Source organism: Bubalus bubalis, chromosome 5 (assembly GCF_019923935.1).
Source record: "Bubalus bubalis isolate 160015118507 breed Murrah chromosome 5, NDDB_SH_1, whole genome shotgun sequence".
NCBI lineage: Eukaryota > Metazoa > Chordata > Mammalia > Artiodactyla > Bovidae > Bubalus > Bubalus bubalis.
In genome coordinates this window covers 48,990,068-49,010,347 of record NC_059161.1, presented here as the reverse complement: position 1 = coordinate 49,010,347, position 20,280 = coordinate 48,990,068, and the positions used below count along the sequence as shown (strand labels likewise).

At 45.7% G+C, this 20,280-nt stretch overlaps 1 protein-coding gene across 1 annotated transcript in view; it reads right to left on the bottom strand.

Moving 5' to 3' along the window:
- Nucleotides 1-15,557, bottom strand: part of KIF26B (kinesin family member 26B) — a 517,024-nt gene extending 501,467 nt beyond the window's left edge. Inside the window, exons 1-2 of the mRNA XM_025286019.3 lie at nucleotides 14,811-15,557; nucleotides 13,593-13,994 (exon numbers count right to left, since the gene is read on the bottom strand). Of these exons, the coding sequence (XP_025141804.3) occupies nucleotides 13,593-13,994; nucleotides 14,811-14,873 (465 nt within the window). The 5' untranslated portion in view covers nucleotides 14,874-15,557. The remainder of the gene's footprint in view (nucleotides 1-13,592; nucleotides 13,995-14,810) is intronic.
- Between the last annotated feature and the right edge of the window lie 4,723 nt (nucleotides 15,558-20,280).

The window sequence follows — 20,280 nt, the reverse complement described above, 5'->3', positions numbered from 1 at the left end:
TGGAGAACTGAAACTTTTAACAAGAACTTTTTGCAGTCAACGACAACATTGAGCTTAAACTCCATTAAGTAGAAAAGATGTATATAAGTAGTCCTTCGTCTGTAAGTTAGTCTATAATACTTAAAATATATTTACATATAGTTTTGCTTTTCAAAAGAACTTACTCTACCCCAGAGCCTTCTGAAATGTTCACCTATAGAGCAGCATAAGAATATCGATTCTCTCTACTTAAGATTTTACAACAACGCTCTCTACCCAGGGCAGCTACAGCGCTGAGAGCTGAGATTATGTGCAGGAAATACTGCTTGGCGGGGGAGGGTGTCTTTATTTCCAGACTTCTCCACAGGGTCTGGGCGGAATCCATGCGATAGGATCAGCAAAGTATAACTGCAAAGAAAACTGTCTGAGAAAGATAAAACTGGATTGGGAGGCAGATAAGCCCAAATTCCTGGTGCCGCTCAGATTTGCACATCGCATGCGCAGGCACTGGGGGACGTCTGGTCTCCCTCACTCAGCCAAGCGGAAATGCCAAGTTCGGTGTCTGCGGTGTTCCCTAGGGGGGCCTCCGAGAGGGGCAGGGCTTAAAGGGGAGGATTTCCATCTGTGACAAAGAATCTCAATCCATATTCATGGCATCTCAACTAAAAGGAGAAGCGATTTTCTTCAAACAAGCTCTGGTTCTGTGGAGACACCCTATAAATGAATAAACAAGTATGAGATGCTTGATTCACTTGCAGGTGAAGAAATACAAAGGAGATGAGCTGAATAGTTCCATCTTCTCTGACAACTGCTTTCCCATTTTGGTGTCAGGAAGAAGGAAACTGGCAAAAGGAAAAAGAGAGAAGAAGAAAGGAAGGGAAGAGAAAGAGGAAAGGAAGTAATTTTCATAAAATTCAACTTCCTGTGGAGAGTCATTGGAATAAAACAGAAAGTGACGATTGGATGTCATCTCACAATGTCACTGTCTCCTCACAACAACCCTGATGGGGCCCCAACATTGCCCTCATTGTAAAGATGAGAATAAAGAGGTTTGGAAAGGCTAAGTGACTTGCCCAAGGTCACACACTCAGTGATGCAGCCTAGTTTTGCACCCACGTTTGTTGACCCCAGCGCTTGATTTTTTTAAGGTCATAAGAGCCTCAGAAAATGCATCTCTCTTAACCTCTCGGTGTCCTCAACAACTCTGAGCTGCCTCAGACGTCCTCATCACTCCTGGATACACAATGACAATTGCCTGCCTTTCTCCAGAGTGCCAGAAACTTCTAACAAAAATCCCCAACCTCCTTCTGATTCCTGATTCAGTGGAAACCTCAGCCCTTACCTCCTCAATCTCTCTAAGGTATCTGACCTTTCATCACCCTACCTTCTGAAGCTCACCCCCTCCCTCAGCTTCCATGACACCACCTTCTCCTATTTTCTTCCCTCTTTTCTGGCCTCTCCTTGATTTGTCTCCCTGCCTCCTCAAGCTGCCTGTCCCTTCAACAGCAATGGATCCCACAACTCTATACTTCACCGTCACCATACACATCCTCCTTGAAGAGTTCACCCCATCTGTGGACTCCACCACCATCCTCACCCTGACACTTCCCAGATCCATGGCTCTAGCCCTGAATCCACTCTAGAGCCCTGCTGGACCCCACTGGAACATTCCACCTTAAGTTCTAGAGAGCCCAAACCAATCTTAGTATCCACACCCATTCTTGAAAATCAGACCTACAATAACAAAACCCACTTTGCCTGTTTTCCCCATCTCAATTAAAAGTACCACCACCCACACACTTGCCCTGCCAGAAATCTGAAAGAACTCCTCAACTCCCTCCTCTCCTCTCCTCTCCTCCCCACCCCATTTCTCAGCTGCCATTGCCATGGGTTTTCTATGGACAAGATGTCGTCTACTCTGGGTCCAGGCTTCCTCCTCATTCCCACTGCCACTACCTCAGTCAAGTGTGCGCCAGCTTTCACTCAGGCCACAGGGAGGGGCCTCTCCACTGAACTCCATGCACCGCCTTTCCAATACAGCTTCTCTCCCCCTATCAGAGCAATCTTTCTTAAATGAGTATCTGATCATTTCACTCCCTTCCTGAAAGCCCTTCAATGGCTGCCTATAGAATAACATTTAGATTCTTTGGACTGCAAGGCCTTCATCCTCTCCCTGCCACCTTCCCAGCCTGTCACTCACCCATGCATGCACTGCGCAATGTCAGAAACGCACCACTGTGATTCCCCCAGGATACTGAGCATGCCTTATGCTCACCATTCCCCTTTCCTGGAATGCCGATGCTTCACTGCAATGCTCCTACTCTGTCAAAGCCAGCTCAAGCCTCACCTCGCTGTTCACCCCCTCCAGCAGCCTCCATAGCCCGTGGTCCAGCATTTAATATGCTGCACCCTCTTTGGTTTCTTGTCTCTCTCTAATACTAGGCTGGGAGTTACTCTAGGGCAGGAATTTTTAGTCTTTTTCATATCTTGGTTATAAGGTGGCATAGTACTGTAGCTGGTACATGAGTGGGAATCAAAAGTGCTTATGGAATATGAATATGACAGGAAAAAACATAAATAAAATATTAGCAAACTGAACCCAGCAGCATATTCAAAAAATATGTTGTGACCAAGTGGAATGTATTATGAGAATGCAAGGATGGTTCATTGTCAGGAAAGCAATGATAATATTTCACAATATTAATAGATCTAGGGAGAAAAATCATATGATCATCTACATAGATACTGAAGAGACATCTGACAAAATATAACACCTATTTCTGACTAAAAATACTAAATAAAATAGGAACTGATGGATACTTCCTTAACTGTTAAAAATATATATATAGACCTCAGTCCAAAGGTCAACATCTTACTTAGTGGAAAAAGCTATACATATGCCCACCATACATTACCATTTAACATTGTGTTGGAAGCATAAATCAATATAACAAACAAGAGAGAACTGCTAGAATCAATAAAAATAGCAAAGGAGAAGAGTTATGATATCTCTATTCATGAAAGAAAATCCAAAAATACTAATTTAAAAACTAATGAACACAGTAATAGAATCTAACAACAGGATATACAATTAATATACTGTCCTTCTTATATATCAACATCAATTAGAAGAGATAATGGAAGTGAAAAGCTCATTTATAAAAGCAACAAAAGGAATACCTAAAAATAAATTTAACAAGAAACGGGCAAAGCCTCTATGAGAAAAACCTTTACAATTACTAAAAAGTAGATGTGTTCAAACTGAAAGACATTCCATGTTCTCAGGAAGGAGTCAACATCAAAAAGATGCCAAAAATCCCCCAGGGTTAATATATAAACTTAACATGGTCCTGATTTTTAAAAACTTTATGGAGTTAGGAAAGTTGATTCTAAAGTTCATATGGGAAAATAGTCAGGAAGAATAAACAGAAAGCTACTAGGAAGGAAAGGCATTATTTGGGAGAGAGAGAAAGCCAGTGTTGCCAAATACTAAAACATGGTACAAAGCTTCTATAACTAAAATTAAAATTCCTACATGAGAAGACAGATAAATGGGACATAACAGAAGGCGCAGAAGTAGACCCAACTACTGAAAATCTGGTTTATGAACACAGATATTTCAAATAAAATGAGGGAAAGACATATATTTTATTATTATCATTATTTTTAATAAGGAGTTTGGAAACAACTGGATAGACAATTAGAAAAGGGCAAAATTGATCTACACCTCTCGATATACACCACAATAATCTCTCAATGGATCAGAGATATAACTATTAAAAAGGAAACCTTACAAATATTCAAAGAAAATATAGGTGAATTCCTTTATAACCTGGAAAAGGCAGACAGACAACCTTTCTAACCATTATTCAAAATCCAATTTTCTTAGATGGGTCCTGGAACATCCCAAAGGCAATGGTAAGCAGGAGGATGATTTACTATTTTGATAAATATTTCAAAAGCAATTTAGGTATAGAGATGTATTCTCTGTCCTTCTGTCCCTACACAAATACAGTATTATTTCTGATTGGTACATGTGGCCTGAAAGATCAATGGGAGCCCATTCTAAACAGTGCTTCTTTGCCACAATAAGACCACACAGAAAATATTTTTTAATAAAGCAAAGATTCTTATGATTAGCCTGTGACTCAAAACAGTGATAAAAAGGAAATTAGCTTTGTATTCCTGAAAACAGACTAGGAACCCTCACAGACAGCCCAGTGCAGTCGCTACTGGGACAAAACAGAGTCGAGTCTGGCAATCCTGCTGTCTCAGCATTGACGGTCCAGCTGAAGAATTCGAGCTCTCCGGTGGTCCCCAAGGGCCCTCAGGCAGGGCTTTTGAGAAGGGCTGGCAAGAAGCTCAGCCACGTGAATGTAAGTATAAGGAAGTTCCTTTGACCCCCTCCAAAACATTCAAGAAAATTACTCAGCCAAGGATCCTGACAACCTCACATATTTTCCCCCACCCTGAAAGTGACGTCACCAGGAAAAATAATCCCAACCTTCTCCCTCAAGCAAGGGTCTCCCACTCAGGCAGTTGTATCAACAGTGTATTAATATCAATGAACTGTTTAGTAATATTAATATCCCCTCAATGGCTTTGGAGGGGAAACATCCTTGGATTTCACTGGTCCCTGTATCTTCACTCATGCTTCCTTTTGTGACCTAGATCACATCAATCACCTGGAATTCCAGGGTAAAGAAAAGAAATCAGATTCATCTTCATTTTGCTATGAGACTTTATGTATGTATATGTTTATGTATCTTAGTAGAGTGCCTAGCATATACTAGATGATAATTGCCAGCCATTTTTAGTCATCATTATTACTAAATGATAATATTAGTCATCATTATTACCATCACCATTATTATCAGCTGATGAATGGTTCAGTTTGATCTGTGATATAATGCCAAAGAGCAACTAATGTTGCCTATTTTATTGACTTAATCCTGCCAAATGCTGACAAATTACCAGCCTCAGCCATTTAAAAAATCACATTTCTAATGCAATAACCCTATCTGCAATGAGTGTGGAAGAAAATTACTACAGGCCAGGGATTTTTACAAAGTGAATTAAATCACTATAAAAACTGACCATGCTGGTTCACAATTAAAAGTCTGGTAGAATGAAATGCCATTATTCCATAGCTTACTAATAAGCCTTAAAGAAGATATTACTGCTCACACGTCTCTACTGGGAATGTTTTTATAATCCCTAAAATGTTTCAGAAAGGCTTTAATGACAAATGCTACAGGACTTTTTCACTATTCATATTATCTATTAGCATATCCCTTATCTAAAATATTTCCAAAATGGAAGTTTCAAATGAAGCATAACCATGTGTTCTTAGAAGATTTCAGATAGAATTTTCTCATAACTAGTAAGTATTTAAAATTCAACATCTATTTATAAACAGTCTTACATTGGCTTCTAGAGGATATTTTAAATGGAGTTATTTTTTCGTACCCCTGTTTTGGAACTGAAAAACTACAGAAAAAAATATATGTTATGTGTGTATATACATATATATATATATATATATATTTCCAAGTCTAGACTTACTTTCGGCCTCGCTATTTAGAGCCTTGTTTGGTGTTCTTAAAACTGCTGATACATTCCTTTCTTTAATCTCTGTGATTCCTGGCCACTCTTCTCAGTATGTCTGGTTAATCCTCCTGTTATTTCTGCGACATAAATGAACCCAGAATATATGACCAGGGAAAATTCAGCTAGGAATGTAGTTCTGCACTGTTTTTTACATAAAAGATTTTCTTGTATTGATATGGAAATGAGCAGATGTCTGATAACCTTCTGCCAACCTGGAATTTTTTTGCTTACTCCAGGGAGTTCTTAGGGACTGATGTTTCATAGGGTTTACACTGTCCATTCAAAAATTCTGTCACAGACCTCAAAAGGATCTAGGATAGTCCCCAACTGGGAGATTTGTTCTTTGGTACCTATTTCTGGCTTGGTACCTCAACTGTGAATAAAACAGAAAAGATGCTCTTGTCAATGGATATGAAATGGTTTTACATTTATACATGGGGATGCTACAATGGGTAAAAGGACTGATTTCACTTAAAATCCCAAGACTTTAAAAAACCAAATTTTATCTGACCATTTTCATTTACTAGCCCTAGAAAAGAAACAAAATAAACTCAGTAAGTTACTCCTTTTTTTTTTTTTTTTACTGACTGAAGTGATACTGCTGCTGCTGCTGCTAAGACGCTTCAGTCGTGTCCGACTCTGTGCAACCCCATAGATGGCAGCCCACCAGGCTCCCCCATCCCTGGGATTCTCCAGGCAAGAACACTGGAGTGGGTTGCCATTTCCTTCTCCAATGCCTGAAAGTAAAAAGTGAAAGTGAAGTCGCTCAGTCGTGTCCGACCCTTAGCGACCCCATGGACTGCAGCCTACCAGGCTCCTCCGTCCATGGGATTTTCCAGGCAAGACTACTGGAGTGGGTTGCCATTGCGTTCTCCATGAAGTGATACAAGTCAATCCAAATGATTTACAGTCTGTACCAGGCAAAAAACAACTCACTCAGGTGTTGCTATTTGAAAGGCTGATGCAATGCATCGAGGAAGGCTTGGTAACCCACTCCAGTATTCTTGCCTGGAGAATCCCATGGACTGTAGCTCTTCTGTCCATGGGGCTGCAAAGAGTTGGACACGGCTGAGTGACTAAGCACAGCACCCGCAGAGCATCATTAAGAGATGTCCTTTTCATTATAGGAGCCTGGAATGCAAAAGTAGGAAGTCAAGAAACACCTGGAGTGACAGGCAAATTTGGTCTTGGAATACGGAATGAAGCAGGGCAAAGGCTACTAATAGAGTTTTGCCAAGAGAACACACTGGTCATAGCAAACACCCTCTTGCAACAACACAAGAGAAGACTCTATACATGGATATCACCAGATGGTCAACACCAAAAACAGATTGATTATATTCTTTGTAGCCAAAGATGGAGAAGCTCTATACAGTCAGCAAAAACAAGACCAGGAGCTGACTGTGGCTCAGATCATGAACTTCTTATTGCCAAATTCAGACTTAGATTGAAGAAAGTAGGGAAAACCACTAGACCATTCAGAGTATGACCTAAATCAAATCCCTTATGATTATAAGTGGGAGTGAGAAATAGATTTAAGGGACTACATCTGATAGATAGAGTCTCTGATGAACTATGGATGGAGGTACGTGACATTGTACAGGAGACAGGGATCAAGAATCAAGACCATCCCCATGGAAAAGAAATGCAAAAAAGCAAAATGGCTGTCTGAGGAGGCCTTAAAAATAGCTGTGAAAAGAAGGGAAGCGAAAAGCAAAGGAGAAAAGGAAAGATATAAGCATCTGAATGCAGAGTTCCAAAGAATAGCAAGGAGAGATAAGAAAGCCTTCCTCAGCGATCAATGAAAAGAAATAGAGGAAAACAATAGAATGGGAAAGACTAGGGATCTCTTCAAGAAAATTAGAGATACCAAGGGAACATTTCATGCAAAGATGGGCTCGATAAAGGACAGAAATGGTATGGACCTAACTGAAGCAGAAGATATTAAGAAGAGGTGGCAAAAATACACAGAAGAACTGTACAAAAAAGATCTTCAGGACCCAGATAATCACAATGATGTGATCACTCACCTAGAGCCAGACATCCTGGAATGTGAAGTCAAGTGGGCCTTAGAAAGCATCACTACGAACAAAGCTAGCAGAGATAATGGAATTCCAGTAGAGCTATTTCAAATCCTGGAAGATGATGCTGTGAAACTGCTGCACTCAATATGCCAGCACATTTGGAAAACTCAGCAGTGGCCACAGGACTGGAAAAGGTCAGTTTTCATTCCAATCCCAAAGAAAGGCAATGCCAAAGAATGCTCAACTACCGCACAATTGCACTCATCTCACACGCTAGTAAAGTAATGCTCAAAATTCTCCAAGCCAGGCTTCAGCAATACATGAACTTGCAGATGTTCAAGCTGGTTTTAGAAAAGGCAGAGGAACCAGAGATCAAATTGCCAACATCTGCTGGATCATCAAAAAAGCAAGAGAGTTCCAGAAAAACATCTATTTCTGCTTTATTGACTATGCCAAAGACTTTGACTGTGTGGATCACAATAAACTGTGGAAAATTCTGAAAGAGATGGGAATACCAGACCACCTGACCTGCCTCTTGAGAAACCTGTATTCAGGTCAGGAAGCAACAGTTAGAACTGGACATGGAACAACAGATTGGTTCCAAATAGGAAAAGGAGTACATCAAGACTGTATATTGTCACCCTGCTTATTTTACTTATATGCAGAGTACATCATGAGAAATGCTGGGCTGGAAGAAACACAAGCTGGAATCAAGATAGCTGGGAGAAGTATCAATAACCTCAGATATGCAGATGACACCACCCTTATGGCAGAAAGTGAAGAAGAACTCAAAAGCCTCTTGATGAAAGTGAAAGTGGAGAGTGAAAAAGTTGGCTTAAAGCTCAACATTCAGAAAACGAAGATCATGGCATCTGGTCCCATCATTTCATGGCAAATAAATGGGGAAACAGTGGAAACAGTGTCAGACTTTCTTTTTCTGGGCTCCAAAATCACTGCAGATGGTGACTGCAACCATGAAATTAAAAGACGCTTACTCCTTGGGGGAAAAGTTATGACCAACCTAGATAGCATAGTCAAAAGCAGAGATATTACTTTGCCAACAAAGGTCCATCTAGTCAAGGCTCTGGTTTTTCCAGTGGTCATGTATGGATGTGAGAGTTGGACTGTGAAGAAAGCTGAGTGCCAAAGAATTGATGCTTTTGAACTGTGGTGTTGGAGAAGACTCTTGAGAGTCCCTTGGACTGCAAGGAGATCCAACCAGTCCATTCTAAAGGAGATCAGCCCTGGGTGTTCTTTGGAAGGAATGATGCTAAAGCTGAAACTCCAGTACTTTGGCCACCTCATGCGAAGAGTTGACTCATTGGAAAAGACTCTTATGCTGGGAGGGATTGGGGGCAGGAGGAGAAGGGAATGACAGAGGATGAGATGGCTGGATGGCATCACCGACTTGATAGACATGAGTCTGAGTGAACTCCAGGAGTTGGTGATGGACAGGGAGGCCTGGCATGCTGCAATTCATGGGGTAGCAAAGAGTCGGACATGACTGAGCAACTGAACTGAATTGAAGCTCACAGGTGCCCCTTCTACATTCCCAGGTCTGTTTCATTCCTAAATCTCCCTATACTCTTTTCTCTCTTCGCAGAAACCACAAGCTCAGTGCATGGAAAACCAAATCCACTAGAGTCTTTCTTCTGAAAAGAAGAAAATGTCAAGAGTTTATTGAGGGAGGACCCTTTCATAACTGCTTTCAGGGTACACTGCTTGATTGTTTGTGTTTTGTATTCTAATTTGTATCGCAAGCCCTTGAGGTCATGAATTTGATTTCCAGCTTCTTCAATGCCCTCCAAATCCAGGATATACTCTTAGGTCCTTCTTGTTAATATTTTAATACTGTTTAGAGCACCCCACTCCAGTACTCTTGCCTGGAAAATCCCATGGACAGAGGAGCCTGGTAGGCTGCAGTCCATGGGGTCGCTAAGAGTCGGACACAACTGAGCGACTTCACTTTCACTTTTCACTTTCATGCATTGGAGAAGGAAATGGCAACCCACTCCAGTGTTCTTGCCTGGAGAATCCCTGGGACGGGGGTGACTGGTGGGCTGTCATCTATGGGGTCGCACAGAGTCGGACACGACTGAAGCGACTTAGCAGCAGCAGCAGCAGAGCTTCTAAAGAAAGAAGGAAGTTCTAATGCTGCTTCCAGACTTCCTGCTACTCTGTAAAGGCAAGACTCAGTGGCATACAAAAAAGACCACAGGCTTCATATTTCATCAAATCTCAGTGCAGCAATGACTAAGCTGAGAAAGGTTGAAAAATTACTCAACTTCTTTGGAAATCAATTGGCTCATTTACAGCATCCAGATGATAATACTTGATGCCTACAGTTATTCCAGTGAGACACTGTTAGTAAAGAGTATGTCACACAGCAGGTGCTCAATGAATTGTATTGTATTGCATGCATGCTCAGTCTTTTGTGGACTCTTTGCGGACTCTTTGGGCTTTAACCTGCCAGGCTCCTCTATCTGTAGGATTTTTCTTCTGCGTTCCTTTCAAATCTGTCTCTCCTCCCATTTCCTGCCTCAGTTAACACTACCTACCCCACCCCCAGTTACCTAAGCTAGAAACTTCCAAGTCCTATTGTCTTCTGCCAAGAAGCCTCATTCTCCAGTGGTAACATGTCCAGTACTGAGTGTGCTCAGAACAGGGTGTCCACACTTCAGGCCACCAGAGCCAGTATCTAACTCCTGGGACCAGCCTGACACCCCTGCATGAGCTCACCAGCACTTCACCTCCCCTTCTTAACCAACTGTTTCAGAGACAAAACTGGAGGACTTCAACAGCGCTTGCTCTCTACCAATAGGCACAGTGTGACAATTTAGATGGCAGTATGATATTTGGGAAATGTATTGATGGAGGCAGATACTGAAAGTGGATATTTTGTAAGAAGAGCCCTAAATTCGGCAAAACATAAATCCCACAGAATCTTGTCTAATTGATAATCATAAACCTTCCTGTCTTTTTCTGAAGAATGTAAGCACTTTTCAAACCTTATCGAAAATCATTTTTTGACATTCTAATCATTTGAAAGGTCACCTAGAGTCTGAATCATTTTTTTCCTTTACACTAAGGAAAAAACAGTAAAGTTAAAAATACAGAGGAAAACCGATTTACTCAGTGTCACAAAATAAATCAGTGGTAGAGAAAGAACCAAAGCCAACTCTAAAATAATAAGGTTCCTGGATGTGCTATTCTGCCTTTACCTTTAAAACGCTTACCTAGGAGACTTTTCATACCCCCTCATAGAATGTAGTACTCTATGTAAGAAAAGAGTCCCCATGTACAGCTAAAAATCTTAAGTGAATTACATGATGTTTGCTAATTACCCCTCAAAAACATGCCTTTATCTTTCAGACCCTTACTCTTCAGGGCAAACTACATGTTGGAGTCACAATGACATCTCTTGTTCTTATGAAAATTAACTCCTTCTGTGCTGGAGGGCGATGGAGGTCCACAGTTAGCTCATAAATCTGGCTCTGGGAAGAAGAAAGGTCCTGTGTCAGAGTTACTTGGGCCTCCATCCATGGTGCTTGAGAGAACACAATATTTGTTTGGTTAAAATACTGCAAATTTCAAAGGTGTAATGGAAATATTACCTAGTCTGAGGGTACCAATATTTTAAAAAGGAAAAAAAAAAAAACCTAAAATGACTATTCCCAGAGACAGCCAGAGGATTTGTATTTAAAATCCTGGCCCCGTACCTCTTTACTAACAGTGAGGTCATCTGAGTAACACTTGCTTCTGGCGGAGTCGTGTGCTCTCCTTTGCACTAAATGTCATATTTCACTGTGCCATATCACATCTAAAACTCCAGGCAAATTCATGTGTGCCCTTAAAGTGACCCCATGTGACTGTCCCCAAGACTGATAGCGCTCTTCTTGATGCACCTGGATCAAGAAGTAAGTTGGTGTAGAGCACTGAGGTTCCCAGACCCAACATTTCTTCTGTAGCCCTCACTGACAATGTCATCAGTTTCCCAGCATCAGTTTTATTTCATCATGTAAATAAAACTGGCACAAATATCAAGCTGCCTCTTACTGCACTGAGAATGATTTTTCCAGGCTGCTTTAACAAAACCAAAAATCTCTTTGTCACATGACTCCACAAAACTTGACGGATGCATTTAAGTTTCAACATTTGTTTTTTCTTCCTATAGAATTCCTTTCCTCCCACCACTTTTATGAAAAGAGTATATTGTAATTTACCTTTGCACACAAGGAGCATGCAACAACACAAGCTACTCTAAGAACAGGTCTGCAAGAATATTCTAGAATAAACTGGTAGACTGCAACTTACTAGGATTGCCAAAAATCAGATACTATATATCTTTAAGAACCAAAGTTCTTAATAATTTACCAGCTGGTCTAGTCTGGTTATACAATCTTATAGCACCCCACACTCGTCCTCTGTTGTACTCACCACAAATGGAAATAAATTATGAGTTGTGCATTTTGTGGTCAATATCTCTATCCTCTGTTAGAATACAAGCTCCATGTGGACAAGGACTGCAGGTACCTGTTATTTTATTGCTGTGCCTAACAGAGTTCCTTGAATGCAGTAAAAAAAATCAAAGAATACTGATAAACGATCACAAGAGTAAATAAATCTGTTAGTGAAGAGCTGGTGTTAAATCAGAGGATAGGGCTTACAAGAGTGAAATAAGCTTTTAGAGTCCCTGAGATTTATTCCTGGGGGTGTCCTGACAGATTTATTATCAAACTACAAAAATGGCATACTGACAACAATCTACAAGTTAATTATTCTAGAGATAAATTCGGGATTCATAAAACCAATTCTCTTGGTGGAAATTTTCCACGTTTAAAATTTTACAACTTCTGTGGGTATTTGTTTAATTTAACCCTTGCGTATGAAAACATCAATGTGTGTGTTTGGATAAAGCAGAAATGGCCAGCAGATGCATTTATTCCTAAACTCCAAGACTCAGAATCACAACACTTGACTTCAAAAGTCACAGAACTATAAATCAGAAAATACCACTGAACAGTGTCAGAATTCTCTACAGCAATTCACGCTGTTTTCTTGATATTTCTCTCTAACGGCTGATAAAAACTCTTTGAAGTGAAAGAGTAAATATTTTCATTTGATAGTACTTAGGCCCAACAGTGCAAATACAATTGCACTGTGTTACACTCTGGGGGCTCTGGACACACACAACACTGGCAAGGTTGCCATGGAGGAGCCAATGTGCTCAGTGCTCGAGCAGACAGGGGTGAGCCGCGCTCAGAGAAGCTCCTCACCCCTTAGTCTTCCTCTGACAGACACATAGAGGTTTTGGGGAATGCTGGCTTTCCTGTAACCCTGGAAAGGAAGGACCACAAATAGGCAATGGGAAATGCCAATTCCTAAATATCAGCCTGCTTTTACCGCTCCCACCGACACTTTTGTAAAGGAGCACGGATGGGAGTGGGGAGAAAAATCTAATGAGTGCCCCTGCGGAGGGCTGGGGAGCAGGGGGAAGGGGGGTATTGGGGGAGGAGGGGTGGTAAGGAGGCAGGCGGTTGGGGGCCGAATCCCCGCAGCTGGTGTCAGCACGTCCCCGGCCTAACACGCGGCTAAGGTCTGTGGACACGCGGGGGACGAGCGTCTCGGGGAAAGGTAGCACTGCGCGGGTCCATCCGGATAGCTGGGCAGGTGCAGGGGGCACAGAAAGTGCACTCTGGGAAGTAGAGGGAGGTAGGAAGGATAACCTGGGCAACCCAGGTGGACAGCGAAGCCTGGAACTGCACACGCACCATCCAAGCAATGCACCGGAGGAAGGTCTGGCGGCGGAGACGCGCGGAATCTCCCCCCCGAGGCCCAGAGCTGCCCGGGCGGAGCCAACGACCCGTCTGCAACTGAGCATCGCGTGGCGCTGCAGGTCCCCCCACCCCCAACCCCGTCCGCGGCGAGGCGCGCGCAGCTGTGGCCCGCCAGCCCCGTCCCGTCCCCGGCGGCGCTCACCTTGCCCGGGAAGGGCCCCGGGAGGAGCAGCTTCAGAGCCTGCCTCTTCAGCTCCACCAGGCGGGCGTTGCAATTCTCGCACCAGACGCCGCGGTCTGATCCGGGGGAGGAGCCGCCGCCGCTGCCCGAGCCCGGGGAGCCCGTGCCGAAGCCTGGCGAGCCGCCAAGGGAGCCCGGCGAGCTGGTGCCAATGCCTGGGGAGGCGGGGCCCGGGGAGCCCGTGAAGGAGCTCGGGGACGAAGTACCTGAGCCCGGGGACGGGGTCCCAGACGAGCCGAGCGCCGAGCCCGCGCCCTCGGGGGTGGGCCGGCTCCCGGCGCGGGACTCTTCGTATGCTTTCCGGTACCAGCTCTCAGGGGAGAAGGGCGCCGCGGGCTTGGTGGGCGAGCAGACTTCATTCACCTGCAGGGGAGACACGCGGGTGTCAGGGGCCGCCGGGCTCCCGCGCCCCGGCCCAGGGCCACCCTCCCGCCTGCCCGGGGATCTGCGTGCCACCAAAGGCCCCGGCCCAGCGCCAACAGGGACGCGATCGGGACCGCTCCGGGCCCTGCGGCCAAATCTGCCTCCATCTGTCTGGTTAATTGTCTTTAAGTGAATTCTTGTCGCCCAGGTGTCCCTGCGCCGGTTCCCGGGCGCCGGCGGACTCCTCCGATCTGGAGGATAGGGACTCGCTCGCTCAGGGAATTTCAATGGTTTCTGCAGAGGAACACACCGATTCAGCTCCCCGCGCTGTTGAACCCGGCACCCATCCCAGAAGGAGCCCACGTTTAAGATTCTGGAAGACTGTGGGGGGGGGGGGGGACTGTGATTTTTGGATTTGTATTAATTCGGGGTACAACCCTGTGGATACTGAAGGTAAATAAAAGGTTTTCCTTTTTCCAGGGAAACGATCCCTAAGAGCTGCGGAGATTTCGTGGGAAACCCTCCCATTCGACTTAACTCTGCTTGGAAGTCAGGAATACTGCAAAAGTTAGGGATGCGGGGAAGAGGAGGGACGAGAGGGCCGCAAAAATTCCGAGGGCAAGGCGAGTGTGCGGGCGTCCTCACGGGCAGACCCGCCTCCGCGCGCGCACGCCTGGCTGGCCTGGCCGAGGCGCCTCTGCAGCCGGAGGAGAGCTCGGAGCCGCCCTGCCCTGGCCGCACGTTACCCAGAAAGGGAGACCCCGGTCGGGAAAGAGTCTGGTAACACATCTCCGCATTAGACCCGTCACAACTTACCCCGTATTTCTTGCCCCTGGTGGAGACTGCAAGCCTCTCTTTATTCCCAGCTATCGAATTCATGGTGGCTTTTCCAGAGGATAGTGTCTAAATGTTCCACCAACGCTACATCCAAAAGGTCTTCCAACCCAGAAGGATGCCCAGTGGTAGGGGGCTCTCTCTTGGCCCTCAAGTCAAGGTTTCTTAATGGAGGGGTTGGGGGGATAAAAGCAGATGGACCCCAGAAGTAACAGCACTAATTTGCAGAAGGGTTGGAGTGCTTGGTTTATTCTTCTCTTCAAATAAGGCTTTTCCTCCTCTTCTGCCTCCTCCAGTCACACGTTCTCTTTTCACGGTCACATCCAGATAATTGGCATTTTCCTTAGTCTAGTAAGTCCGTTTTCCTCCACGAGGGAAAAGACGAGTACAATCGGGAGACACGGCAGCTGCCGAGGAGGTGGGCGAGACCCCCGCCTCGCCTACCGCCAGCGAACCGGCTGTGGGAACTTGTCTCCTTTCGCGGAGCTTGGTAACTGAGTTCAAAGAAATTCTCCCAAAATATAAAGATCCAGATCGGGGAGGAGCCTCTGCGTGTGGGGGAGCCAATATCCGCCGTCCCGCTTTGCCTGACAGTTGCGCGAGGGCAGAGAGGGGCGGCGGTGTGGCCCGGCCGGCGTCCGCGGTCAGGGCGCGCGTGTGCGCCCAGGCGCAGCGCGGATCCTTGCGAACCGCGGCCCCGCCAGGGAGCCCGCCGCCTGGCTGCCGCCGCCGCCGCCGCGCCTGCCGGGATCCATTTTATGTTGCGGCTCTCCTGCCTGACATTCCGAGGCCGAGAGCCGGGGGATGGGGTCGTAAATCTCGCGCGGTGCGGGGAAGTTGCTGGTGAGTGGCCCGGGTCCAGGGCTCTAATGAAACAGCACTGCGCGAGACTGGAGCTGGGGGCAGAGCCGAGCGAGCGCAGCCGGACAGAAATGCGCCCGAGCTTCCCCGCCCCCAAGTTCTTTCTCTTCCTGGCAAGGCTTGCAGTTCTGCCTTTGAAACGCCGTGTAAGAGGGATTGAGTCACAAACAAGTCCACAAATATGCCGAGTCCTCCCCCCGCCCTTTGTTCTCCTAGACCTGCCCTGCAAACCTTTTCTGGAATTGCCCTCCTAAGCCGGGCCGGCCGGGGGGCCACCCTCCCAAGCGCAGCGGGAGAACAGGGCCTTCGCCCCAGCCCGCCCACGACCCAGTGTGCGCTGTGCCTCGCCGCCCAGGGCTGGGACGCACGAGCCCGGGGAGCAAGCGGGCAGCCACCCGGCAGGGAAACTGAGGGACGGCGCGGGCCTGGAAAAGGGTGTGTGCGAGCTGGCCTTGGCCTCGTCTCGGTCGGGGGTCCCTTCGGCACCCGATCCCGGCTCTTCCAGCAGGCAGGGTCCACCGGGTCCCGGGAGCACCCAGTCATCGCCCTCTCCAGTTCCCCTCCGGCCCCCGGCGCAGAGCCCAGAGCCCAGGAAGCCGGCATTTGCCGGGCTCCACACGTAGCTGCTCCAGGGTGTCATTTTTCATCTCCCGAGAGGACAAATCTAGTGAGCCCGCAGGTCTGTTTTGTTGTGACCTTTAATTAACACCCCGCGAGACGCCTCCTGAAGGACCGGCCCCGTGCGGGTATCACGTGAGGTGTAATGGCATCTCCGCGCCCGGGGGGTACCCGGCCTGGGGGCAGGCGACGGTGCAAAGGACGCCTGGGGTTTTCCAGTCTCTAGTTTCCCTGAGATACGGAGGGGGCAGGAAGACAATATCCTAGGGTGCTGGAACCCTCTGGAAGTGGCAACGCCCCCCACACCTGCTTTCCTCGGGGGGGAATTCCTTCGTGCATCCCTCGCGCTGCCATCCACCACCCTCCCCGCCCCCCGCCCTTCCCGCCGCAGCCCTTGCGTGGGAATGTTTCACAGCCACTACAGCGAGGTAAAAAGGTAAAAATGTAGATGTCGAAAACAGTGTGGAAGTTTCCATTACGTTCCTACTTCCATTTAAAAGCGGTCATATCAAAAGAGGTCCTTATGGGGCAGGTACACCGCCGGGCAACTGCCTGCTTCCGTCCATATCTGTATTCCGCGCAGGTGCTGCGGGAAATAGCATCGCCATTAGCTACGCACTGCTCATCTGCCGAAAAGCAGCACGTGGCCAGGTGAAACGAACTAGCCCATGAGCCGCTGGTGGGGAAGGTGAGGTGTCGAGGGAGAGTACTGGGGAGCTGGGAGATTCACCTAGGAGACGGAGGAGACCAGAGGTGGTCTGATTTGCATCCCAAAGTAGCTGGGGCTCCGAAGCCTGTTTGGTGAGCTCGGAGCGCCCTCTGTTGATCAAAGTTTGCAACAAGAAGCCCCGCAAGAGAGTTTGATATGAGGCTTTAAAAAAATGGATGTAAAATTTACATACCGTGAAATGCACAAATTTTATGTGTACAGTCTATTAATTTTGATAAATGTACACTCCCAGGTAAGGCACCACCTCAATCAAGTTATATATCTCCATCACTCCAGAAAGTTTGTACCTGTGTCTTCCCAGGTGATCCCAATCCGTCATGTAAAATCACCGTTCTGATTTCTGTTGTATCACCATAGATTAGTTTTACCTGACTGCGAAGTTTTTGACCTACCTGTTGTTGATAGTATGGGTCTGTTCTCCGTGTGTACTCCGTTTTTCATTCCTGTCTCTCCGGCCTTCTTTTTGTTGACTGAATTGTTTAGTATTTCCCTTTCAACCCTCTATTAGCCTTTTAACTGTTCATTCACTTAACTCAATCGTGTGCGACTCTGCGACCCCATGGATGGCAGCACGCCAGGCCTCCCTGTCCGTCAACAACTCCCGGAGCTTGCTCAAACTCAAATCCATCTAGTTGGTGATGCCATCCAACCATCTAATTCTCTGTCGTTCCCTTCTCCTCCTACCTTCAATCTTTCCCAGTTCAGTTCAGTTGCTCAGTCGTGTCCAACTCTTTGTGACCCCATGAACCGAAGCAGGCCAGGCCTCCCTGTCCCTCACCAACGCCCAGAGCCTACCCAAACTCATGTCCATCGAGTCGGTGATGCCATCCAACCATCTCATCCTCTGTCGTCCCCTTCTCCTCCTGCCCTCAATCTTTCCCAGCATCAGGGTCTTTTCAAATGAGTCAGCTCTTCGCATCAGGTGGCCAAAGTATTGGAGTTTCAGCTTCAACATCAGTCCTTCGAATGAACACCCAGGACTGATCTCCTTTAGGATGGACGGGCTGGATCTCCTTGCAGTCCAAGGGACTCTGAAGAGTCTTCTCCAACACCACAGTTCAAAAGCATCAATTCTTTGGGGCTCAGATTTCTTTATAGTCCAACTCTCACATCCATACATGACCACTGGAAAAACCAGAGCCTTGACTAGATGGACCTTTGTTGGTAAAGTAACGTCTCTGCTTTTTAATACTCTGTCTAGGCTGGTCATAACTTTCCTTCCAAGGAGTAAGCGTCTTTTAATTTCATGGCTGCAATCAGCATCTGCAGTGATTTTGGAGCCCAGAAAAATAAAGTCTGACACTGTTTCCACTGTTTCCCCATCTATTTCCCATGAAGTGATGGGACCAGGTGCCATAATCTTAGTTTTCTGAATGTTGAGCTTTAAGCCAACTTTTTCACTCTCCTCTTTGACTTTCATCAAGAGGCTCTTTAGTTCTTCTTTATGCCATAAGGGTGGTGTCATCTGCATATCTGAGGTTATTGATATTTCTCCCAGCAATCTTGATTCCAGCTTGTGCTTCCTCCAGCCCAGCATTTCTCATTATGTACTCTGCATATAAGTTAAATAAGCAGGGTGACAATATACAGCCTTGATGTACTCCTTTTCCTGTTTGGAACCAGTCTGTTGTTCCATGGCCAGTTCTAACTGTTGCTTCCTGACCTGCATACAGGTTTCTCAAGAGGCGGGTCAGGTGGTCTGGTATTCCCATTTCTTTCAGGATTTTCCACAGTTTATTGTGATCCACACAGTCAAAGGCTTTGGCACAGTCAATAAAGCAGAAATAGATGTTTTTCTGGAACTCTCTTGCTTTATCTATGATCCAGCAGATGTTGGCAATTTGATCTCTGGTTCCTCTGCCTTTTCTAAAACCAGCTTGAACATCTGCAAGTTCATGTATTGCTGAAGCCTGGCTTGGAGAATTTTGAGCATTACTTTACTAGCATGTGAGATGAGTGCAATTGTGTGGTAGTTTGAGCATTCTTTGGCATTGCCTTTCTTTGGGATTGGAATGAAAACTGACTTTTTCCAATCCTGTGGCCACTGCTGAGTTTTCCAAATGTGCTGGCATATTGAGTGCAACACTTTCACAGTATCATCTTTCAGGATTTGAAATAGCTCAACTGGAATTCCATCACCTCCACTAGCTTTGTTTGTAGTGATGCTTCCTAAGGCCCACTTGACGTCACATTCCAGGATGTCTGGCTCTAGGTGAGTAATCACATTATTGTGATTATCTTGGTTGTGAAGATCTTTTTTGTATAGTTCTGTGTATTCTTGCCACCTCTTCTTAATATCTTCTGGTTCTGTTAGGTCCATACCATTTCTGTTTTTTCGAGCCCATCTTTGCATGAAATGTTCCCTTGGTATCTCTAATTTTCTTGAAGAGATCCCTAGTCTTTCCCATTCTATTGTTTTCCTCTATTTCTTTTCATTGATCACTGAGGAAGGCTTTCTTATCTCTCCTTGCTCTTCTTTGGAACTCTGCATTCAGATGGGTTTATCTTTCCTTTTCTCCTTTGCTTTTCGCTTCCCTTCTTTTCACAGCTATTTGTAAGCCCTCCTCAGACAGCCATTTTGCTCTTTTGCATTTCTTTTTATTGGGGATGGTCTTGATTCCTGTCTCCTGTACAATGTCACGTACCTCCATCCATAGTTCATCAGGCACTCTGTCTATCAGATCTAGTCCCTTAAATCTATTTCTCACTTCCACTGTATAGTCATAAGGGATTTGATTTAGGTCATACCTGAATGGTCTAGTGTTTTTCTCCACTTTCCCAGCATCAGGGTCTTTTCCAGTGAGTAAGTTCTTCCCATCAGATGCCCAAAGTATTGGAGTTTCAGCTTCAGCATCAGTCCTTCCAATGAACACACAGGACTGATCTCCTTTAGGATGGACTGGCTGGATCTCCTTGCAGTCCAAGAGACTCTCAAGAGTCTTCTCCAACACCACAATTCAAAAGCATCAATTCTTTGGTGCTCAGCTTTCTTTACAGTCCAACTCTCACATCCAACTGGAAAAACCATAGCTTTGACTAGACAGACCATTGTTGGCAAAGTAATGTCTCTTCTTTTTAATATGCTGTCTAGGTTGGTCATAGTTTTTCTTCCAAGGAGTAAGCATCTTTTAATTTCATGGCTGCAGTCACCATCTGCAGTGATTTTGAAGCCCAGGAAAATAAAGTCTGACACTGTTTCCACTGTTTCCCCATCTATTTGCCATGAAGTGATGGGACCAGATG